At 35.8% G+C, this 25,838-nt stretch overlaps 1 protein-coding gene across 28 annotated transcripts in view; it reads left to right on the top strand.

Annotated features, from left to right (window-relative positions):
- ANK2 (ankyrin 2) overlaps positions 1-25,838 on the top strand; it is a 601,138-nt gene that overhangs the window by 461,926 nt on the left and 113,374 nt on the right. For 22 of the 28 annotated variants that reach the window (XM_074341892.1, XM_074341900.1, XM_074341899.1 and 19 more), the window contains 7 exons: positions 4,039-4,224; positions 7,713-7,811; positions 9,026-9,124; positions 15,587-15,685; positions 21,097-21,294; positions 23,492-23,590; positions 23,755-23,853. In XM_074341892.1, the coding sequence (XP_074197993.1) occupies positions 4,039-4,224; positions 7,713-7,811; positions 9,026-9,124; positions 15,587-15,685; positions 21,097-21,294; positions 23,492-23,590; positions 23,755-23,853 (879 nt within the window). The remainder of the gene's footprint in view (positions 1-4,038; positions 4,225-7,712; positions 7,812-9,025; positions 9,125-15,586; positions 15,686-21,096; positions 21,295-23,491; positions 23,591-23,754; positions 23,854-25,838) is intronic. The other 6 variants (XM_074342017.1, XM_074341915.1, XM_045515023.2 and 3 more) reach the window with 2 other exon arrangements.

Raw genomic sequence — 25,838 nt, 5'->3', positions numbered from 1 at the left:
TTATGACATCTGGTTGTATGACTATGATTATGGCAACAACTAAATAGAATTGATACAGGAAAAATGGGCACAAGAGGATGACAGTGTCCCAGGTCCCGGGCAAGTCCCTGGGATGCGCCCCACCAGGTAAGGGTCCTTGGCTTTGTGCAGGAAAGAACTCAAGTGTGAGCCATAATAGAGTGAAGGTAGATTCAGAGAGATATATACCCTATAGACAGAGTGCAGGCTGTCTCTCAGAAGGCCAGAAAGACCGAAAAGTGTGGGAGGTATTTAGTTTAAGGTAAAAGTAGATACACACTCTGTCTGCAGAAGAGTGTGGGCTGTTTCAGAGGGCAAGAGAGAGTGACCACAAGGTGTGGGGTTGTTAGTTTTTATGGGCTTGGTAGCTTCATATACTAACAAGTGGGAGGATTATTCCAGCTACTTTGGGGAAGGGGCAGGGATTCCCAGGAATTGGGCCACCGCCTACTTTTTGGCCTTCTATGGTTAGCCTCAGAACTTTCAAGGCACCTGTGGATGTGCCATTTACCATGTTAATATATTACAGTGAGCTCAAGGTCTCCTGGGAGCGGAGTCTTCTGCCATCTTGGTGCTAATTGCTGTGTCATTCTTTTAATGGTTGTGCCTTGCCCTCTTCCCTCCTGTTTCAGAATGTTCCAAATCAATCCTGTTTCAAAACATTCAGAACATCTAGACATAAAAAGGGGTTGGAGTGGGCCAACTTAGAACATGACTTTCCTTTTCCTGTGAGTGTCCTCCAGTAAACAGAACATGCTTTGTATTTTCCTTCTCATTTTTGCCTAGGCAGTTTAAGGAGAGAATTCAATGATTATTTAGAACATTGACTTTTAAGTGAAGCTCAAGAAGTTCTTGAGCTTGGGGAAAATGCCTCAGGGGCCACTGAAAGGTTAGGAGTAGGAGACACAGGAGGGGAGGGGAAGAGAGCTCCACTGGGACACCCTCTCCTCATCTCTTTCAACCAGACTACACAGGCTTTATTTTTCCTATTTCACATTCTCTGGCTCCACTGATAGAATTTTAAAACTCCTGGCCTGGAGTAAAAGATAAATGGCAGGTGTTTGTTCCGCCCCTCCCCCCCAAACCTATCTTAATCATTTTGAATGTCTAATATGACCTCCTTTCTGAACAGTTGAGTCTTTAGGTGAAATAAACATGAAATCCCTTCTACCCTGCATTGTGGGGAGAGGTCATTATAATCTATTAAGTTCATGTCCAGGCCCTTTGGGAGAAAACTTTTATTATGGAACCAATCAAAATAACTTTCTGACAGCTTATTCTCGTTAGTTAAAAACAGTCCCAAGACATCACTATTAATGGGACCATGCTTCCTGTTTATGAAAAGAAAGCACAACTACCTAATATGAAATGATTTCCTGTTCTCTATTCAACATACACAGATTTTACACTCTTAACACATGGCTACAGCGTGATTTTTATGATTATGGTTTTATGATTTATTTTGTGACTTTCTGAGACACTAATTCTTTCAACGAGTAGCGTGTGAATAATCTCAGGCAAAGCTTGGGTAACAGTATGAGACACTATCTCTGCATTAGGGCCTCTGAGGAATGTACTAAAATAAGGAAATCTGTGTTTATTTCCTTGAAAGCAGAATCGTTTACCTAGAGAAACTTTTACACTACAGAGTTCTGCTTATCAAATAGACAATATTTCTAGTGTGTGGTTTAGAGAAACACAACCTGATGGCATTCTCAGCTGTCTCAAGGCTCCTCCAGTCCAGACCTCTGTGGCATCTCAGTCTGGTTCCAGAAATACCCCTTTATGTATGTTGCATCAGCAGAGGCCATGTGGCACTGTGATTCTCAGAAAATTAAAACTGTCTCTGATTTCCACACAGAAATGCAGCTTTTGCAAGTAAATCACGTAAGGTTTTTGACTCCTAGCTTAGACACATATACGCCTGTTATTTGTTTCATTTTTTAAAAATTATTTAAATAACTAAAATTAATTTTTCCTAGTTAATTTTTCCTGACCAGACAAATATAAACTTAGTTGATTAATTCCAGACTGCTGGTCCTAATGATTATCAAGAAATACACATATGGAAAAACCTTTGCATGTTCCCTTTTAAGCTGTCATTCTGTAATTGAACATAACATCTTCACAGGGCTACACAGTTGATTGCTGTTTGATATTTAAGGTTGCATTGCTAAACACCCCCTAGAGTCATGTGTACATGTTTGAATATACCAAGAGAAGATGCTTACCCTGAACCCACTAGTAGCCCTAATTTGCAAAAATTAATTACTAATCAAGACATTGTGACTACTTTAAAAATCAGATAATTTTGAGATCATTCAATATGGCAATGAAACTCATGTTTGAAAATAAATATTGAAAGTTTTGAGATTTCCCATAATTATAACAATTGGCACCTGTAAATAAATGATGAAAAATGAAGCTACTAAATTTTAATATAGATTTCCTTTTCATAGAGCTAGTTGAGATACTTGAAAAAAATCGTTTCAAATATTCATCCTTCTCCCATGAAGTGTAGATTAAAATGGAAGCCATGTGGTGGAGTTTAAATTAAATTCTCTGAAGAGAGTTCTGTGTCCCTCCAATACCATCTTTATAATTCTCTACTCTCTTCCTTTTCCCTGAATATTACCAAAATTAAAGGCTAAAAACTTTTTAATTAGGTTCGATACTGTCAGCAAATGCTTTTTCTCTAACAGAAAAATAAAGTTCACTCTCTTTTAATATCAACTATCACAGTGTTGTGGGGAAATCAAATTAAGTATGCAAATCATGATGAACTTGCTCTTTCCTCCTTCACAGAGGGTTTAGTTTGTGCCAAATAAAGTTCTAAATCTAGACTACTGTCTTTTACCTTACAACACGACATGGTTTATTCTTCCATTTCACTAAGTAATGTGCTTATTTAAAATTCAATTCTAATTTAAAAAATTCAATTCTTATTGTGGTAGTGCATATATGATATGCATTTGAGGAAAATGATTTTCCCTCAGAAGTCTACAGTTACCTTTTTAAATATGGTTGTTGAAAACAAATGGAGTAGTTAGATTTGGGTAAATTGCCATTATCTCTAGAACGTAGTCATTAAATATACCATCCGATTGCCCTCATCTCTCCTCTCTGTGAATGGAAGCATCTAACTTTGAGATATGTTTTCAAGCTTTTGTGAATTAAGGGAGGTTTTCACATAAATAGAGCCTAGAATATATATTTTTTCTACTTATTTATCACCTTTCTATTAACTGAATAATTGTTTCTAGAGAGGAAACATGGCTTCCAAGTTTTCCAGCATAATTATCCATCTACCCCGGCTCCTCCAACTTTGATGATCTGTGCTATTGTGGGTTTTTTTTTTTTTTAATTTCTAATTGAAAGGCTGATTTTTTTTAGCATTACTTAGCACATACAATTTTATATCTAAATGATCTAAATAAAATATAATTCAACTAATTTATGAAGTAGCCTTATTTTCCAAAGAATTTTAAATCATATATGTCCCAAATTTCCCAAATTAATTGGTAATAGACCATTCCATTAACAGTTATTATTGTTTTCCCTAATTAATGTAGAGATACTTAGCAAGTTGCATAGTTAATCATGTAATTTATTTCCCTGTCTTGGCTACCATATCTCTGATTCTCAGTCAGACGTGGTCTCTATTATTTCTACCTTTCCCACATTTTCCTTTCCATAAGCAGGCATTCTGTAGGGTTGGTTCTAATTTTTATTTTCACATTCAAAACACGTTTGAACATGTGCTATGTGCAGTATTCTTTGTTAGGGAATGCAGATGTTTTAAAAAAATATGTAGACTAGAAATTAAAAAAACAATCTGATGAAGCCAGTGCAGAGTATAACAAATGACTATAATTTGCTTTACTTGTCACAGGAATACTTAATCCTTTTGTTTTTCTTATCAATTTTAATCATTAATTTAAAAACGAAATGCACTATTTCTTGGAGTTGACTCCCAGGCTCCCAAAAGTTTATGGGAGATTTTTCCTTCTGTTTTTCCAGGATGGCTTTACGCCCCTAGCTGTGGCACTCCAGCAAGGACACAACCAGGCAGTGGCCATCCTCTTGGAGAATGACACCAAAGGAAAAGTGAGGCTGCCAGCTCTGCATATTGCAGCCAGGAAAGATGACACCAAATCTGCCGCACTCCTGCTTCAGAATGATCACAACGCTGACGTACAATCCAAGGTAAAAGCTGAACACACTGGTGGAGAGGAACTCGTCGAGCCGCCAGATTCCTCCTGGGGGATGACAAAGAAGTAGGCCGTGGTGATAATGCAAAATTACTTCTGCTCATCAAAAGAGATAAATTACTTTCAGAGGTATTTCAGAGAAAAAGGGGATGTCTATTGGGTATAGTAACAAACAAAAAACCTAAAGATATTTTTTTTTAAAAGATGAGGTTCAGCTTTTTGGAAATCTGCTTATTTATTCTATTTATGGTAAAAAGTAATAGAAACAGAGTTAGAAAGATACAATTGTATAGTGTTATGGATGTCTTTTCTCAGTGGAATGCATTTTGGCATGCTGGAATGGTATACCCAATTGCAGAGAGCGGACTGATTGTTTCCTTAATTTTGCACTGTGTAATATCTTCCCTCTTTTTCCCACACAACACTGCTTCAGATGATGGTGAATAGGACAACCGAGGTACAGTATTGTGGTTACGCCAAAATATGCCTTGTTTTTATTTATTTTATTTTTTGTCCAATTAGAATAAATGCTCACTAATTCATACTAATGACTGGAACTTTCATTATTAGGAAGTTAACTTGGAAACTTTGCCCATAATTAAGGCAAATGGATAATTCAAAAAATTTAATGTAGCATATATTTGAAGCATTATTTAATCAATGATACTATTTAAATAGCTTATTAGAGCATTGAAACAAGATTCTTCTGCAGTATATATTTTACTAAGAGAGCTTATTATGAACTTTTTGCCTGTGAGAGATGTGACCTCCTTTTCATAATGAGAATTCTCAATTTAGAGTTTAGTAAAGTATGATTTAAGGAGGTTTCTCTGCCACTGTTTTATCCTTTTATCTAATTTTAGTTGTCCTTTTTTTTTTCTGTATTTTTTTTTTACCACATTGTATATAATCAGTAGTGATATTGAGCATATCACAAGCAAAGCATTTGCTTTTATCTTGCTATCTTACAATAGTTGTCATGAAATCATGTATTTTTCACATACCTAAATAAGTACTATCAATCAACAAAATCAACAGAACACTTCGTTCAGAAGCCTCTGAATGTATGTGTGTGTGTGTGCACGTGAGTGCGTGCAGTGGTCTCTCCTTGATCGTAGGCTACTGAGAGGCACTGACATAAACATTGTTGACAGTATATTATAAAAATTAACCTGTATTCAAAGGCAAGTGACTACTTATGTAGGTTGATTTTTACTTTGCTGAGGGAATTCTTTAGACTAACATCTCATATGATGACTGGGTTGTGTATCTATGGGGGTTTTGAGCATTCATACTTAGCATTTACCAAGTGTAGTATATTTTTAAAACTCCTATCTTGTTTATTAATAAATTTACCCATTGAGATATGACTATAGTTGAATTATTCATATTATGTCTTCTGTTCCATATCTGTGTATGGAACTTAGGTCAGAGATTATTTTTAAAAAGCCGCAACTGTTTGGTGAAATTGCTCAAGACTGGAATCATACAAATTGACATCTTAATTGGTGATTTTGATACTTTTTATTTTTAGGTGATTTTTGGTAATTGTTTAAAGTACATTTTTGAAAGCAGTATTGGCTCTAATCATTCTGTTGAAAGCAGTAATTTGAACAGATACATACTGAGTTAGCAATATTTCTTTGAGGACAGTAGACTAACAAAGAGGGGAAACCCCTCCATGGATAATCCTGTAAGAAGGTGACCCCTGCCTTCCACCTCCAGGTTAATCAGGGAAACATTCCTCTGAGGGGCTTTTACCAGTCTCGTGCTGATCCCAGAGCTGCAGCCTGCGGCATCATTATGGATTTTCAGTGAGGCTGTGTCAGATGATATATTAGTTTATTTCTACAAATGGGAAAAATAATATTATTATACTTGAATAATTTGAAAATGATTCATCAGCAGTCACTGTGTTTTTCTGAAATTAAATTGTAACTTGAAGAATAGATGCATATTCAGGATATGACTGGGCAACAGGAAATATCAAGATAAAAATGAAAAACATCTAGTCGATTATTTCCTAAAATATAAAAGTTTGACATTTTATAAAATGACAGCCAGGTTGTAGAGTGATTTTTTTTTCCCCTCTCTATTGACGTGAGTACTTGGCATCGTGTCGACACAAAATAAAAATATCATGAGTGCAAGGGTAGGTTTTGGATTGATAGTTACTATTCTTACTTTGTGTCCGGCTTCTCTACAGTCAGAAGTTATTTGCAGCTAATTTGGCTGTTAGCACAGAGGAATTTCTATTACCTAAAGTATCTGAATGCTTATTTAGGCCATTTTGCAAACAAAGTTACCAAAGCTGATATATATCAAATGAATAGAAAAATAATGATGGTGATTTAGAGCATTTCTTAAAAACAATATTATACACATCAAAGTTCATTTCAAATAAAAGCAAATAATAAAAAATAACCTCAAACTGCAGGATCTGATATCCAGTTTTATGGGAACAGTCTTTATTTTTCCTATAATCTTTTATTAAACAATGAACATTATGGAGAGCAAGAATAATACATCTTTCATACTTTAATAAGAAAAGAATGAATATGTTTCTCCTGTAAAAATGGCAAAAATTTCTAGCTAAATTTTCATTTGAAAAAGAAATGAAAGGAAATGTGCTTTTCTTCCATTTTAGATTTTCAGACTAATTTTTCAAACTTTCAGAGAGTAGTTTTCTAATGCCCATATAATTGATTTAACTTGCTTATTTCATATCAGTCTCATTTTACTTATAAAATTTAGCTTAGTTAACATTCAAAAATGGGTTCCACTTCATTTTTTCTTTATTTTATGTTCATATGGATTACACGCATATTGTTTAATTTTTGTTTTTTTTAACTTTTTTTCATTAGAACAACGTAGTCTATCTAAACTCTATATAGATAAAGAGAGTAGAAATATCAGGATAGTGTCAATGATGTGGGATGAATTGTACATCCTCTGTAAGAATTTCTCACAGTATTTTCATAGTTCCAAAGATACAATACCAACCAATGCTGTTTTTCATTAAAATAAAAAAACCCAAACCAAAAAACAAACAAAAAGAAAACAGTAGTTTTGAGTTTTTTTTCCTAGAGAAAACATTTTTATTTGTAATTATTTTAATTCTATGGCTGTAAAAATACGTTGTTTAATCATATTCTGTTTTGCTCTAAAGCGAAACCAACTCAAGAAGCATGATTTTCTATAAACAACAAATGTCATAAATAGATAAATTGTTAAGGTAATCAGAAATAATGTCACCAAGAAATGTAGGATATTTATTTTCCTGTTTATATATTGACTTATTTACCACTAAATTTAAATGATAGCACTAAAGCTTAAAGAGTCTTATTAAAGCATTTATGATCTGAATTGCATTGATCGCATATTAGGCAGACAGTTACCATGTGATTTTCTTCACTAATCCAGTGACTGCAGCATATGGAGGTGAAATGCTTTACTGACTGTCATTTTCCTTGTTTTCCATAGAGTGGTTTTACCCCTTTGCACATCGCCGCCCACTATGGAAACGTCAACGTGGCAACTCTTCTTCTGAACCGGGGAGCTGCAGTGGACTTCACAGCAAGGGTATGAATTAAAACAGTTTCTCATTTTAGGTAGCAGTCAGTGGGCGTTTTACTGAAGTAACAATTAGCAACAATAAAGATTTTATTTCTTTTTCCTTACCTGGATCTGTCTGCTTGAAGATATTAGATTTTCCATGTTTTGTTCTTCAAATCACAGGAAGTCATTGTGACCCAAGTGAAAGATAAGAATGTGTAAATTCTCATGCCCACAGATCATTTGCAATAAAGAGGATGTTAATTCTGACATCAGTATGAACAGTTATGTTTAAAGATCACACCATGAATCATGAATGAACAGCTTCAAGCCAATAAATGATTAAACTGTTAAAATATTAAGTATAAAATGTATAAGTATATTTATACTATGTCTTAATAATGATATAGGGCACACTAATTGACAGGGATTATTTTTTAATGAATTGAGAATTTGCCTGTATGAAGAGTCTTCCCAAAATAATAAAAAGACATCATGTTGTATTATATATGTTTAATGGTATGCTTTTATTGAAAAGAATTCACTTTCATGACAATTATAAAACCCAGTATACTTAATATGAATCAGTAAACGTAATACTCGAATATTTGCAAAATTATAACATATCAAAAAATCAGATACATATCCTTGACATTATGATGATATATGTTAGCTAATAAAAGAAATATATATAATTCATGTATGTGGTATTTTTGTCCTTAGAAGTCTTCTGGACTGAAATGTTATTTTCAAGTTTTTCATACTGAATTATTGTGAAGAAGGTGTCTTTAAGAATCATCTTATCCATTGAATTTTGATGTGTTTATGTGTATTCTATTTTTAAGCATAGGAAACTTTAAGATTCCAGAATCTTTAAGTGCATGGATATTATGATAAGAAAGATAGACTTTGGACTAGGGCTCTATCCTAGGTAGGATCTGAAAATTTGTTTCTATTATGTGCAAGTTCTCCCTTTGTCTCTTGACTGTAATGTGTACATTCAGTACCTATGTTGTAATTATTGACTTAGTTATGCAGTTTCATTCCATTTTTCATTCTCTACAGTGTTTTGTGCTTTGTGTGCTTTTTTGTTCCTTAAAAATCAAAAGCATTAAACCATAGGAACCTCGGATAAAATTGCAAAATAAGTCACAATCTCCTTTGTGCTCTTTAACACAAAGTTATCACCATCATGCCTGGTCATACCCAACATGCTCTTGTTTGGTCTTTCCACGGTGTAGAATGGAATCACTCCTCTGCATGTGGCTTCCAAAAGGGGAAACACAAACATGGTGAAGCTCTTACTGGATCGTGGTGGTCAGATCGATGCCAAAACTAGGGTGAGTGTCTCTGTTCTTTCAATTTCCTACCATTATTATTTTTTGTATTCTTTTAACACACACTTTAAAATACCAGTCCCTCAACACTGGCAATGCATTTTCAAGGAAATTGCTTTCTTGGATTTGATTTAAACCTCATACAATATTTAAAGGTTTCACATCATAAGGTGGAATTAATATTTGCTCACAAGTGCTGGGGAGGAACAGAATGCTAGTCCCTCAATGAGACAGTTTTACCAGTCCTTGCTTATTGATTTTCTGTGAACAAAGATCAAAGGCTGAACTTGCTCATCTCTGATTTGGTTAGTTGTCAATATCAGGAACCCAAACTCATTAGTGTACATTAAGCTGTGAGAGTGTGGATTTTATATAAAATATTTTAATACATATTGAAAATCTTTTGCTTCCAACTTTTCCATTCCTAAATCATTTTTCTTAAGTGGTTGTGCTATACGGACCTGAGTAGGAGATCTCCTGTTACGCTTATGGAAAAAAGATACAGTTATTTGGTTGTACTTTTTCTCGTGTCAGGGTAGTAAGAGGCAGTGTCCTTCATTCATTTCGAATTTGATTCTGAGTTTTTATGCACTCCCAACAAATAGTAAGTTAGGCAGGACAATACCATTGTTGAAAGTGCAGACTCTGAAGGCAGACCATGTGATTTCAAATCCTACTTCTGCTGCTTCCTGGCTGAATGATATGGGCAGTGTACTTACCTTCTCTGAGCTTAGGCTAATAATACTACCTACCTCATAGGGTTGTGTGAGAATCAGCTCTTAGTGTTTTTGGTTTTATTTTAAGCAGGGTGTGTAAATTACTTAGCTACTCATAATTTTTTATTATCTTTCTGAAATTATGTGCAATTACTTGTTTAAACATTAAATTAAACTAGTACTTCTGTATTAGTTCTCTGGAGTAGATTTGATTAATCATAGACTTGAGCAAAACTTTAAACATTCCTAGTATATAAAATGTTGAAATACATGGCAGAAGAAGTCTATGGAAGATGGTAAATAGAATATGTCCCTTGTGATATTTCATATTCAGTTTGTTTAATTCTGGGACTTTGTGTTCTCATAGTCCAAGGAATAAAGATCCAATCTAATTCTTGAGGCAGACTTGAGGCTAACAAATATTTTGTTTAATAAGCCTTATCATCATTGAGTTTCTAGAAACTACACCAGTCCTAGACTATTCATTTTGGTTTTTAATGATCTTAGGAAACGTTGCTTTCTTAATCCCATTTCTCTAGGACATTTGGTTCTGTGTCATATTATCAAGTGGGAGTTCTGGTATGGTTTGCTTTGTCTGTCAAGATCTTTGTTGTGGTGTCCAGTGTCTTTGCATCAGAGTTTTATGTGGTTTATATCTTTGCTTTGTTGGCATGCCTTTTCCCTTGCTGTGCTATAGGTCTGCCGAATTTGGAAAAATTACTTATAATGCAGTGTGCTTTGCTTACTTTTCTTTATGTTTAAAGGAAAGAGTTTCTGTACCTCTTCCTTTAGGTACATTACTAACATAATGTGTCCCTTTACACTTACCTTTCTGTTTCTATTGAGACTCTCTAATAATTGAGAACACCAGTGGAAAGACAACATTTTGTAAATGCAAAAAATTTTATCTTGGCCATTGTCTAATGGATGCTCATTGCTCTTATTAATGCTTTCCTGGAGTATTCATTCATTATTGAGGCTACTGGTTTTGTTCTTACTGATCATTACAATATTTGCTTTGTTCTTTAAAAGATACTCTAATTTGCATGCCCTACACATATTTGCAAATTCAATTTAAAGGTTTAACTCCAAATAGGCATTGCTTTTTCATAAAAAGAGTACCAAGAAATGGAGAGAAATGGATCCTTATGCTAGTTCTGCCATTAACAAATTATCCTTGAGCAAGTTAACAATGAAATGTAAGCCTTGTGTTTTTCTTCTTGAAGGGGTTATTTGGACAGTGTGGCCTTTAAATATAGCAAATAAATTGAATTTCATTCAAGAATTTATACAGTGAAAATAGGTTTCTAATTGTGTACATTGTGTGGACATTCTGTTCATTCAAAAACTCAAATAGTTTTTGAGTTCCTGTTTGGTGCTATGAACCCTAGAGATAACAGCAGTTAACCAGATAGACTAGATCCCTGCACTCAGAGATGCAAATCAACAGTACCCAAAGGATTAGGTTAACAGTGTGCTGGTGGAAGTTTAATAATCAGCTCTTTAAAAAAATAAAATATAAGCTCTGATTTGTAACCTTTGCCTTTGCTGATTCCCATCATGTAAATACTTCCATACTTTCATCATGGCCAATTAGAGCTACCAATGTGGTATCACTGAATGCAGAATTGGAAAGACATGTGCAAAAAAATGACTCTCACTAGTTTGTGCAAACAGGTTTTAGCAAACCCCAGAATCAGTCACAATATTGAAAGGTGGCACTGAACTTTCTCCCATAAATGAAAATACTTCCTCATTTCAAAGGAGTGAGACTTTATAAACAGTTAAGTTCTTTCAATTTTGGCTATAACTATCAGTCCTATCTCCTCCTTACCAAAAGTAAAATCAAGTAGGAGATAACTACTGAAATCCTGGACTGTAGTCTAGAATTAGGAGGCCAATGCTGGAACCATATTTAATTGCTAAAAGGAAACACTATGATTTGCTTTTTCTTTTGTTCTTTGAAAATGTATTTTAAAATAAAAAAAATTGTCCTTGTTTTTGACTATCTCTTTATGTAATACAGTAGAGCTTCTGTATATGGAATTAAATCATTAATTAATTAATTAATTAATATTAATTAATATTAATTAATTAATATTAATACTATTAATATCATTCTTTCATTTTTTAATCATAGAGGTCTCAATTTCCCCTAGTAACAAATTAGCCATAAACATTCTGAATTTGGTATATTCTGTCAAGAATTTTCACTTGATCTTCTTTTCTCACTTATAAGGTTTTCATTATCTGGAGAAAAGTAAGACAGATAGAGGCTTTGGGGTAATTAAAAAAAAGCGTAGCCAGTTTCTTCCCTACTTTCACCAGCACTGTGTCCATCACTGAGACGTTCTGCATCTCATTGGCATTCTCATCATTGACTAGAGACTAGTGTGAAACCCTGAGACATTTTCACCAGAGCCCTGGTTTGCTGGTATCTGCAAAATCTCATTTTAGTGTTAAAAAATAAACTTTATAGCTAGTTAAAAATGATATTTTTAATTCAAGCTTTATTAAAGGCATTATTATTTTTTATTTTTAAACTTATTTATTATTTAATTGTGAAAATACTTCATATAAGGATTATGGTTAAAATATTGAAATCCATATTTCAATGCAAACAGTAAAAGTATACAAAAACATTAAAGGATGCTGAACAAAAAACAATGCATCAGAATAAGGGATCACCCTTGCTACTTGTTATTAGAAGTAGTAATTAAAGTAATAAGAATAGTGGCTACCAATTGTCATAAGCACGAAATGTTCTAGGCAGCCTGCTAAGTGCTCTATGAATATCATCTTAATTCACCTTCCTAACAGTTTATGATGTGTGGATTATTTTCTTGTTGAGAAAATATGGAAGTCTCCATCTGAGAAATGAGACTCAGTGGGCAAAATGAGCTTCAGAGGAGTAATATAACTTGACCTAGGATGCACAGCTTAGTAATTAGCAGAGCCTAGATTAACACATTGACTTCAGTATACATTGCTGGAAGAATAATCTAAGCTGAGAGGGAAGAGAGGAAAAGATAAGGAGAGAAATGGTGGTGAGAAGCTACTACTGTGGGTTACCAGCTATATAAATGGTGTTCCTCTAATGTTGATTGACCTTCCCTTTTAAGAATTATTGACATCACACTGTAATCTGAACTGATTCTAGTGAAGAAAAAAAGAGAACACAGGGAAGGGGACCCTGGAGGGGGGAAATGTAACCTTCAGACACACTCTTAAGAACTTAATTAAATAAATATTAAAAAAAGATAATGAACAGATCATAGCCCCTAAGAGTTTAAAAAAAATAACAAGATGCTGTGCTTTGGAGAAAATATCCAAAATCTACTCAGACTGAGCATGTTGGGCAACTTGAATTTGATATAATTAGCACCTCCTTTATAAGGGCAGATAAATGGCATCACTAAAATGTAAGATTTAGAACCACCTATATAATCCTTATCATTCCTTGATGTTCTTGTGGGTTTATTAAGTGTTCTCCACATTTTTCTACTGAACTGAGAGCATTTTGGAGGTTTCACCATGAGTACTCAATGAATAGTTCATGTAATCCATCAAAAACAATACTCTGCCTTTTCTAAAAATGACTTCAGGCAGCATCCCTTCATCTTTCAAACAAGGCTGTAAGTTAAATAAGGTGAGAAAAATCATCCTCATTTTACATATTGTGAAGCTGAACATCAGAGGGATTCAGCCAGGGCAGGCTGACCTGAAACTCACACCCAGAGCCCTGTGATTCCGGATTGCACACCATGACTTCGTTCACTGTGTTGGATTTTTCCAACTCTAGATCTCACTGAATCCCCCACCAAATATATATTTGAAAAATCAGGCTCTATCTAATTGTTATTTAACTGGTATAGCAACTAATGCTGTATAGTTCCACCGCAGGGTACTGATACCAAGATACAAAAGCATAATCATTGTAATCACTTTGCCCACACAGTTTCTCCTTTAAGCTCCTCTCTGACAAACTTTACAATGACTTAGCATCCCAACTACAGTAGTTACATCTTTTTTTTGGTAAAAAGACAGTTTTTTCATGCTAATTCTCAGGTATTCAAAACTGTACGATCTGTTTTGGTTATTTAATATCTTAATATTGGCTAAATAGATTTAACAAAGCAAGGAATAATTAACATCAAGGTTCGAGCCAAAAACAGATGACATGCTCAAATTTGATAATTTAAATAGAGATTTTTAAAGGGCCTACTTATAACATTGTGGATGGATTGAAGGGGAGGCACAAAGGATAATGCGGTAACCCTGGGCTGGTAACAGCCAGGCTCATTACCAACCCTAGACCTGCAAGATGAGAAGTGGAAAAGGTCATCAGCCCTTCAAAGGAGAGAATTGTATGGGAAGGCTGCTTTGAAGGGAGCTTAACCTTGGATAAAGAGTCCCAGCCAGATTTAGGAGATCCTCAAAGAAGTTGCTTCCACGGCTTGCTGTGTACCCCATTGGCCAACCCCAACCCTAAGCAGAGGGCAAGGTAGCCCAGTGATACAATCTAGGGAGGTCAGACCATTGGATGCAAAACGGAGTAGAGAAGGGTAGAGCATGGATCTGAAAGGGCAGATAGAATATAGTTAGCTTACAAATCCCAGAATGTGGAAACAGGAAGAGCATTGTAATCCAGATGAATTATATGTATTAGGAGGAAAGCAAGACCCAGAGATACGATCCTGAAAGCAGAGACACAAAAGATGGGCCATTAGAGATCTGGATAAATCAGAAGCTTGTAAAGTCCTCTTAACTATTCATCCCCACTCATTTTCTCTACTGCTACCTACCTTCTCAACCTCTTTCCCTGTGACAGCCTTTTTTTCTCTCTTAAGCCTGAAATCATCAGTTAATTTATGAACTTGGGATTTTATTTTCTCTTTCATTTCTTGCCCATTATTCTTATATTTTGCCTCACATGTCCCACCCACTGTGCTTTTTTGGGGGACATATCACCCTAAAAAGAAATAAAATCCAAAAGACAGAGGGTATATGGAGATTGCTCGAGAATCAGAAACTGTGCCTGAAGTATCAAGGTCAGAAAGTTTCATAAATAACGAAATGTATAGTTGTGCCATAATTTTATTTGATGCTGTTTTAATGCTATTTATTGATAATAGATTCCATTTTTGAGCAGTAATTATGTAATTTGTAAATGATAATGAAAAACATGAATGGAAACCTTTAGAAGAATGAAAAAAGGACCCTTCTCTTTTATGAGCCTCAGAGAGCACTTCACGAGAATTTATGAAAATAGTGACAATTCAAGGGAGAAGCTAGATGGACAAATTGGATTAAGAAGAATTTTCAGGTGGAAGTTGTGTTAGGACAATCAAAATGAAAATAATGTAACAATAGAATCTCTAGGTGTGGCTTTAGGCAAGTAGGATTTTCACGTTCAACAATGCAGCGTACTCTGCTTTTCCATCTTCTTGGGCTTGCCAAACATATAACGAGCCACAGTCTTTTTTATGCTGACCCTCCACACATAGGATCTCTCTTGCTCTCTCCCTGCTTCTTCTGTTCTGTCTCTGTCTTTCTCTGGCTCTCTGTCAAGCTCTGTCTTGTTTTCTCTCTTACTCTTCTTTATCATTTCACTGATAGGAATCCTATTACCTATCTACTGAGTTGCTATGACTGAGTTTAGGAAACCCTCTCTTCAGATTGGCAATGGGTGCAATCTTAGTTTTCATCAAAAGTGAACTCAGGTCTCATTCTTTCATTCTCTTGGCAGGATGGGTTGACACCCCTTCATTGTGCTGCAAGAAGTGGACATGACCAAGTGGTAGAGCTTCTGCTGGAACGGGGTGCTCCCTTGCTGGCAAGGACTAAGGTGAGTCATTATGGGTAAGCCAGGGTCCAGCAAACTCTTTAAGACATCTTTTTGATAATCTCTTTTTTTCCTGGAATCAGAGCATCAGCCAAGCATATTCTAGTTGCTCAATGTCTGTGTGCTAGGAATGAGTAATATATATCAAACTTTTTAAACTGTTTAAAAATTTAAAATATATGCATTGATTAATGCAAAAAATATGCATTGAGAAGTATTAAATGTATAACTTCACATTCTTCCTATGTTTTTACCTGCTATTCTCTGTGCAGATGGAAATATGAATATTACTGTATTATATGTAAATAAGAATATTATATGTAAATGAGAATATATCTTGCATTCTATTAGTTTACACTTCTATGATACTCTGAGATGGCTATAAAATATGTATAAAATTATCTTTTTTATTGAAGTATAGCTGATTTACAAGGTTGTGTTAGTTTCTGGTGTACAGCATAGTGATTCAGTTATACATATACACACATATATACGTATATATTCCTTTTCCTATTCTTTTTCATTATAGGTTATTACAAGATATTGAATATAGTTTCCTGTGCTATATATTGGAGCTTTTTATATATATATAAAATATATAGTAGTATCTTCAAATCCCAAACACTAAATTTATCCCTCCCCCTTCCCCTTTGGTAACCATAAGTTTGTTTTCTATGTTAAAATTATCTTTTAAATCAGCACAAGTAGCAATACAAGATAAGTCTTTTTACTCTCCAATCTTTATCACTTGGACAAAACTAGTAAGAAGAATTACTCACCATTGGTGTTGGTTGATTATAATTGGGACTATAGGTGATCTAGAAAGCACGAGTTGGGAGAGGCCATCTACAAAGGACCAGTGAACAAACATATTGTTCTCTCTGGCACAGCACATCTAGCACTTCCTGTCTCATTTCATCCATATGCCCAGCCATGGGGAGAACTCTTATCCATATAAATAAAAACCAAGTGATGAGCTGATACGTTGGAGGTTTTCTTTGGGTTACCAGAAAATATCATGAGACAGAAATTGAAGATAATGACACAGAGTTATGAAATGGGAAATGCAACAACCCTTGGATCCTTAAATACAACAAACATTTAGACAAGGGACATTTCTTACATTTTCTCTCTGTTTCATCTCCCCACCCCTTGAACATGGTTTGCATCAACTGATGCTGTTACTAGGGTAAGCTGAGAAAAATAAGGCAGCCTACACAGCAAATATTTTTCAACTTATATTACATTTTAATTGAATGTTTAATTGAAATCATTTGGAGCAAAAACCAGCACACACATTCAAAATTTACATAGAATGAACTCAGTCTTTAGAGGTGGGCTCCACAGACCACGAAAGGGTGGCTTCAGATCAGAAATGTATGAAGATGAGAAATAAATCATCTGCATTATTTTCATTCTCATACTTATACTGTGAATGTTGTAGAGCTCTGTCTTTAAAATGCAATGTTTTGTCCTGGCTAATGCAGAGATAATTGTTTTGCTGAGGAAACAGATTTAAATTTAAATGGAAATAACAAAATTTCAGACCAGTCATGTTATAACCAATAAAAAGCCTGTATCAAACTGAAGATAGGCAGATATGCTACAGTTTCTTCCACAAACTATAAAATAACCTCATCTACAGAATTTGTCAGTAATTGTCGTATCACTAATGAAGACCATGGATTACCGAGACGGAAATTTTTAATGGCCTTCTTGTAAAATCAAATGTCATTCATATATAAGGATCCAGCATAAAGCATCTAGGTCTGCATGATTATATTCATTCACGCTTCCAACTATCATAGTGAGTCACTACAATGTGCCAGGCAGTGTTCTGGTCACTAAGGGACTCTCAAGATAAATAATCTGCAGTCTGTATTTTCAAGAAGCTCAAAATTTAAGTAGGTAAGATAGACAAGGAGATAATTACAAAGAGTAGAGCTATGTGCAGGGTAAGGAACACGAGGAAAATGAACTAACCAGCTTGGCGTGAGGTGATCCTACTAGGCTGGGAAGGGAAGAGGCACCTAATACCGGACTATCTCCCTCCTTCTCCATAAAAACTTCCAATTTTGAGTCATCCATTATTCCTCCTTCAAGCAAATATTCATCTATCTAGTGGTCGCTCTCCCTCATTCTTTGAAAATTCAAACTCTCGGCAAACTGTGCCTCTTCTCCACAACCGCTGTTCTAATTCTTGATGACTTGAATAATCTTGGCAAGAGCAGTAGATGATCCTTCTAGTTGGCCTCTCAGTTTGGTGACTGTAAACCCTCTGTAGTGACTGGTTGTAACCTCCCTACTGTCTCACCACCTCCTTCCATGTTGCATCTCACTCTCTCTGGAACCCCAACTCCAGAAATTCGTTTTCCCTTCTTGGCTCCATCAGCCATTGTTAAACTGTCCCTCATTCACGTTATGCCCTCAGCTCTGCCCAACATAAATTCCACTGGTATTTATACCACTTCTAGATGTATTCATACACACTTGCTACATTTCACCCTGATTGAATCCAACTCTTGTTTTTGCAGCTGAAGGCAGCTGCAGAAACCACACAATCACACCTACCGGACTGACTTTAAATTCATGATCCCTAATGTCAAATCGCCTAACAATACCCTGTATTCCCCAAATCTGCTCACTCTTACTCCTTGCCGTCTGATCGTTCTATACTTTTTCATTTTTCTTCCAACTTCATACACTTGTTTCCTTGTCTTCACTTCCCACAACACTGAGAAGTTTGAAGCAATTGGAAGAGAATTTCTACAGGCTCCCACCTCTGTATCTCTACAGTGACATGAATCAGAGCCCCTAGTCTGTTCTTCCCTCTTGCTATCATCTGGCACAACTGCTTACTCCTCCCTTCTCAAGACACTTTCCTTATTTGCCCTCTGGGACATCAGTCTCCTGGCTTTCCTTCTGTGTTTCTAGCTGTCACTTCTCAGTCTCCTTTCCTAGCTCATCCTCCTCACTCTCAGCTCTCTGAGTGTTAGAACCTTCAGAGGTCAGTGTTTGTGTCTTTTCTCTGTCTGTGCTCACTCACTAAGAAATATCCAGTTTCACCTCTAGATACTACCTATATGCTGATGACTCACAAATGTGCATCTCCAGAATTCTACATTGAGGTGTCAGCTCACCATTGCTGCTTGGGTGTCCATTGGACATCTCAAATTTAGTAAGTTCAAAATTCAGCTCCAGATATTTCCCCCACCCCTGCACTTAACCCCTTTGTAGTCTTCTCTACAGTGAGTGGCCATTCCATACTTGCGGTTTCTCATCATGCAGTGTTTGGCTCTCCTCTTTCTCCCTTTCTCGCTCCATCCTGTCACCACACCTTGTCACCTCTTCCTTCAGAACATATCACTAAGTCGGCAGCTTCTCAGCAGTCTCATTACTACCACTGTGGTCCAGCTCACCATCAACCCAACTGGATGACTGCAAAAGGCCGCTAATTAGCCTTCCTTCTTCTCCCTTAACCCCATCAGTCTACTCTTAACACAACAACTCAAGTAATCCTGCTGTCCTAACCTTTCCAACAGGGCCCATCTCACTCTGAGTAACAGTCAAAGGCCCTGCGCTGACTGGCAGGGTCTCCTACATCTCAGAATCCATCTCCTTGTAAATCCTCCTCATTTACTTGCCTTAAGCCACATTCTCCTACTGTGAATCGACTGTGCCCAGGTGTGGACCTGTTTGCACCTTTTCCTCTACCTCAGAAGCTCTTCCTTCAGATCAATAGACCAGGCTTCTTATTTTCATCATGTCTTTCATCAAAGCTCACCTTCTCAGTGAGGCCATTTCTGACCACTCTATCCAAAATTGCACTCATATACACAAACTCCCTTGGCCATCCTGTGCTTTAGTTTTCTTCTGAGCACTGATGGCCTTCTAACGTACTGTATATTTTAATTCTTATTCTTTTTGACCTGCGTGTCTACCACATTAGACGTAACCTCCATGAAGACAGGGGCTCCCTGTCTGTCGTAGTCCCTGCTGTAGCCTTCGTACTCGAACAGGGCTTCAGCAGGTGCTCAGTAAGTATTTGTAAAAATGAATAAAAGATTAAATGGTGAAGGCTTTTATTTTTCACATAATCTTTAAATGGATTAAACAGCATTAAAGATTGATAAACCGACTGACAGAGAAGCATGTGACACACCAGTCCAAACATTGCCAAGGCCTGAATTTCTCCTGTACTTTGCCCTTTGTACTGTCTTCCCCATAATGCATAACTAGCTTCTCATCGACTCTGTTTTCTAAATTCACTTTATGAATTTACCAATATAAAATTAATAATTATAAAGAGTATTTCAAAAATAAAATACTAATATTAATAATTTAAAAATTATGTATACTACTACTATCCACAAACCAGCACAATTAAGATTTTGATGTATTTGTTTTTAGCTGTCCTTCCTATACTGTTGAAATCACCTTCCTTGTTGAAAATATTGGGCCTTGGACCTATTCTGGCTTCTTAGACAATTTCTGCTTCTTTAAATGTAGTGGCTGCCAGACTAAATACTTGGTCAACAGTTATTTTCTTGTCACTGTATTTGCATTGATTATGAAGAAAAGACAATAATCCTCTCTCTTTAACATTTTCTAATTAAGTTTCTTTACTAATTTTATGTACTTTTCCCCTATAAGATTATTTATTTATCTTTAAAAAGTGAGAGTTTTACCTAGACTAATAATTAGCAGTGAGTTACCCTGCTGTCTTGTGTTCCTGCTGTTGACCTTCTGAGGATGAAGGCTAAAGCTGTTTTTGGTAGTATCGATGTAAATTTAGATTATCCTCAAAATTTTAAAGTTGGGAGGTCACTGACACATGGTCCCCATTTGCCTCACACTTTTCTAGCTCTTTCATGAGTGCTTTCTCCAAGTGCAATTCATGTCTCATGACAGAAAAAAAGAAGTTACAGAATTTCAAAGCAGCATGAATCTAAGGGATGACCAAAATCTTTTTTCCCTGACCCACCCACTTGCTTCTCCAGCACCCACCTCCCTCTCCATTTAGAAGTAAAGAAATTCGTGCAGAGAGATTAATTGAATATAGATGTCTATATATGGGATTAGATACAGATCATTTAAGCATCAGCTACTACTTGTTTTTGTACATCTAATATCTCCCTAATAATTGTGAGAGCCAGGGAATTGCTGCACACATGATGTGTTCATTCATGAAAGACATAATTTATTTTTGCCCAAGAATAGCATAGTTATGAAATTAAACATTCTCTTACTTCCTTCTCTGCCAAACATAATCTACTGCATATTTAGATACCTAATGGTAGTTATTTTTCTCTGCTGCCAACTGTGCCAGCGATCAAGAATTGGCTGTTGTGTTTCAGAATCCTGAAAGTAATGACTAAAATGTGGACTTGGTTTGGTTTTGTTTTGTTGCACAGAATGGGCTGTCTCCACTTCACATGGCTGCACAGGGGGACCACATGGAATGTGTGAAGCACCTGCTGCAGCACAAGGCACCTGTTGATGATGTCACCCTGGACTACCTGACGGCCCTCCACGTTGCCGCACACTGTGGCCACTACCGTGTAACCAAACTTCTTCTGGACAAGAGAGCCAATCCGAACGCCAGAGCCCTGGTAAACCTGGCCCAGTCCACGTTCACTGAATATAGATCAACACAAGCAAACCCACATTGATTGACCAATGGTTGCAGACACCAGCAATGCATGGTTACAGATATGTAGTTAAGTCTAAGTTTGTCACCTCCCACAAGCTGCCTGCCTACCTCATGCCTTCACAGTTTGCTATTAAATGTCGGTGAGCAGGGGTAGATTTAAGAGAACACCAAGGTGATATTTCCATAACCAGCAAGTTGTAGATAGCTATGAAACCTCTGGAGTGGTACTCATTTTCACATGGAAAGTAGAAGGTGAAAAATAGGCAATTAAAAAATAAGTTCTAGACACTTGTATATAGAGTCACAGTAAAATTGTAAAAAAGTGGAACTTCATTAATCTTTTTTGGGAAAAAAAGGTTTTAAAGTGGTGAATAGATTTGACTACGTAAGATACGTAAAATATAAGCCTGTGAAAGATTCACTTGGAGATTTTCCTTATTGACCTGATTACTCAACCATAGGCTAATAGAAGAGTAATGCTTAGTGTCTTTTTGCTTCAGGAAGCATTTTATATAGACTATTTCAGGAATTGCTCAAGAGAATCTGCAAGAGGCTGTCCATAGAGCAGCTCTGCTTCTCCCAAGGTCTAATAACGAATGAGTCTGCCTCGCTTCACTTACGTTCTAACCATAATCACTGGAAGAATTAGGCCTGTACTAATGGATGCCTCTTGTTTCCTAATTCTCAAACTAAAAGCAGTCCTTTCTTCTGTGTCTACATGGTTTATGTCAGTGAAAATTAGTCATCGGACAGTCATTTAAGAGAATGTCATTAGAATTAGCAAATATTAAATATTATTATTATTAGAAATTTTCCATTGGAATCAATTTATTCAGTATTGACTGGGAAGCAACTATACTTTGAGGGTTATGTGCCATTATGTGAGGATATTTATTTTCTTACAAGGAGGAAAGGACTCACTTTCAATTGGATAGTGATCAGTAAGCTTGTGAAATGTCATAGTCTAATCATTGCAGATCTTTTAAGGGCAGCATGTACATGTGGTTATTTACACCTGGCTTATTACCTAGCTCATAAATGGGAGATTACTTAACAAATATTGTGAACAGTGATGTTATTAGGTTAAATAAAATTGTGTACTTTCCTGAGAACTGCTAGTGTAGAAAACTACTGACTGATAAACGGTCCCTGTTGAGACATGCAAAATTGTTAATTAGCAGAATAGGCATAACTATTCTATATAGAGACATCATTATTCAAATAAAAATATAATGCTTAAATATAACACATAAGGATTAAGCATGGGGTTAGTTAACAAATTTTTATGTAATTTCCCCCAATTCCTGCACGCTAGCTGAGTACAGAAAGTTAGGAAGTACCTTAAAGACTCTCCACGTTCCTTTGCTTCTAAGAGATATCTTCTTCCAGTTACTCCAGAAGTCCTCCATACTTTTCTTGAAAATTGTTCAGGAACTTAATAATCATTTCTTTTTAAAATAAAATTTTTCTGATTGGCGTATGTCATAAATACGTTTTAATATAAGAAATATAACTTTTGGCTATAAAATATTATCAACATAAATAATGATTTCCAGCAATATCCAACAACTCCTTCTAAAAATGTTTTAATATAAACAATATAACTTCTGGGTGTAAAAAATTATCAACATAAATAATGATTTCTATTAATTTACAACACCTCTTCCCTAAGGAAAACGTTAGCTAAGCTGAAACATTCATTATAGAGGCAGTCATGTCTTTAGATTTTTGAAGTAAAACAGGTAACGATTTCCTGCTCTAAGAAATAGCCCATCATCAGAAATCCACTTGCTTATCTGTGATGCATCTTCAAACTTTTATAATCTGACCCATCAGTCTACTTGAAAACATTTTAGAACTTCTAAAGTATAATTGCCTCACTTTTCTCTCTTGGAAGGGTAGGCCCATGGACTTTTCTTCCCTTTTAAGGTTTTCTCTGTAACCACACAAACAATGACACACCTGCCCACCACATATAAGCCAAGTTCAGAGCCTCCAGGAGGACACCACCACTTTCTAAACCCAACACCGACCACGTTTGAAGAAACGGTGACCTTATGTGATGATGTAACATTATTGCCTGCAATGTGCCAGCATGGAGTTGTGTGAGAATCGTTTCTGCATGTTTTTGACTAACTTGATTGTCTTTTGCACAGAATGGTTTTACTCCACTGCACATTGCCTGCAAGAAAAACCGCATCAAAGTCATGGAACTGCTGGTGAAATATGGGGCTTCAATCCAAGCTATAACAGAGGTAGAAAAATGTTTCAGCTTGTCATGAAACATTCCTGCTCTTGCTCCTTCTCCCCTTTCCTTCCGCCCATCTTCTGTCCTCTTCACTCAAGTGTTGTTTATCTGAAGAAGCCCCAGAGCCCCACTGGTGCAGGGGAGTAAAACCGCTGTTGCTTTGTTTCGCAGTCTGGCCTCACACCAATACATGTGGCTGCCTTCATGGGCCACTTGAACATTGTCCTCCTTCTGCTGCAGAACGGAGCCTCTCCAGATGTCACTAACATTGTGAGTATGGCTTGGGTCAGAATAACCACAGGGAGGAAGAGCGAGAGGAAGCGTGCGGGTGTGTGTAGGGGTGTGTGTGTGTGTGTGTGTGTGTGTGTGTCTGACCAAAGCTCAGCAGCCAAGCTTTGAGAAGAGCCCCCATGATAACATATTATTGAAACAGTTGCTAGGACATCGCTGAAAAGACCCTCCCTGGGGTAAGAAATGTTTTAAAAAAATAAAATGGAAGTTGTGGAGTAAGACTGTTCCAGCTTCCTGAAGGTACAGATGAATTGAACATCTGCATGCATCTTAAATCCACTTATTAAAAAAATACATTTTACAAATGTACTTGAACTTGAATAAATGATTGATTGGAATAAAATCTTTAGGGCTTACTCTACTTGCTTGAGTGAATTGTATTCCAGGTAATTTTAGTTAAAATATTAAGTCAGTGATATCAAATGATTAACCAGAGATATATCAAAATTAGGAGATTTTTTTTTAACTTAATATCAAATTCTCCCTCCTTCAATTACGTGGATTTGCCACACTTTAACTTTACTTTGATTTTTCTTTTTGATTTGATTTTGTTTGCCACAAGGTTATGCCTTGCAACTTTTTCATGTATCCTGAAATCCATGTTGGTCTCCAGACAAGTTTTGTACTGCCAATAAATATTAGATATTCCAGAATTCTTCTACTTAATCTAAATTAGGATTTTTTCCTTCTTGTTTCTTTGTATTTCTCTCATTTTCTTGGAGGGTGCCCATTTAAATCTTGATAATTGAACACAAATTTTCTCCTGAGCAAGAGAATTTGCTCTGCACAAGATGCAATCATGTATTTGAAGCTCACCAGGACCCACTGGAAGATTGAGATTTTTTAAAATTATTTAGCAGAAATAACTCTCCCTAAATAAATGTTAGTGCTCATTAAAATGAATCATATTTCCAAATGCAGTTGATTTAGTATTGCTAATTTTTGGTATCCCATTCCATTTGAGTTGTGAAACGGAATGTTCAGTTTCATTTTTGATTCGTATTCCCTCTCACTCTGTCATTCCTTGTATCTTACAGTTTCTGTGCTGACTTTTCTGATCCGTGGAAAAAAATCCATGTGAAATTATTTGATTTTAAATATGATTTAATACTCTCTCTTCATAGTACTTACAGAGTATAACACCATTAAAGAATTGAAGTGTAGTCTATGTGTGTTCCCCAAATTGCAGCTTATTGATCCTAAAGTAATAATATTATGTGCTAATTTTAACTACTCTATTAAGGATAAGAGGAATTTCACTACATTCCAGTTTGAGTTTAACTTGTAGTCACTTCTTCAAACTTCAAAAGAAATCAGTGGCATCCTTTTTCTGTTCAGAGATGTTCCCTTTTTTTAAATTGAGATCTACACTTTTAAAAAAAAATTTTCAGGGGTAATTAGGTTTATTTATTTACTTATTTTAATGAAGGTACTGGGGATTGAACCCAGGACCTTGTACATGCTAGGCAAGCACTCTACCACTGAGCTATACCTTCCCCCTAAACCAGTACCTTTTGAAGGAAGTTCTCTGAATACTTTCCCACTGTACTGTATTTTGCTTCTTTGCATTCCAATGCCTACAGAATCATAGAAGCAATGGTGGTACTATGTTTAATTGTGTTATCATGTTATAATAATCACATAGACGAGTCTATTCTATGCAATGCTCAATTGAAATCCCCTGTGTTAATCTTTCAGAGGGGAGATTTTTGCAAAATCATCAAAGAAAGTGCACATAAAATGTTTGTGTGATTCTGTGGCACTCTTACTTTGCTTCTTAACTGACTAATTCCAGATTATCTGATGATGATGGATTTGTTCCATATTGATATGTTCTTCTTCACAAAAAAAGCTATATAGGTTACATATAGATCTTCAAATAAAAATAAACAAAACATTAATTATAACAATCAAAATGCTGACATCCTTTACGTTCTTAAATACTCCCAGATTTGGCAATTTCT

The sequence above is a fragment of the Camelus bactrianus genome, chromosome 2 (genome assembly GCF_048773025.1).
Source record: "Camelus bactrianus isolate YW-2024 breed Bactrian camel chromosome 2, ASM4877302v1, whole genome shotgun sequence".
Taxonomy (NCBI): domain Eukaryota; kingdom Metazoa; phylum Chordata; class Mammalia; order Artiodactyla; family Camelidae; genus Camelus; species Camelus bactrianus.
The sequence above is the reverse complement of the archived record's forward strand: the minus strand, read 5'-3'. Positions and strand labels throughout refer to the sequence as shown.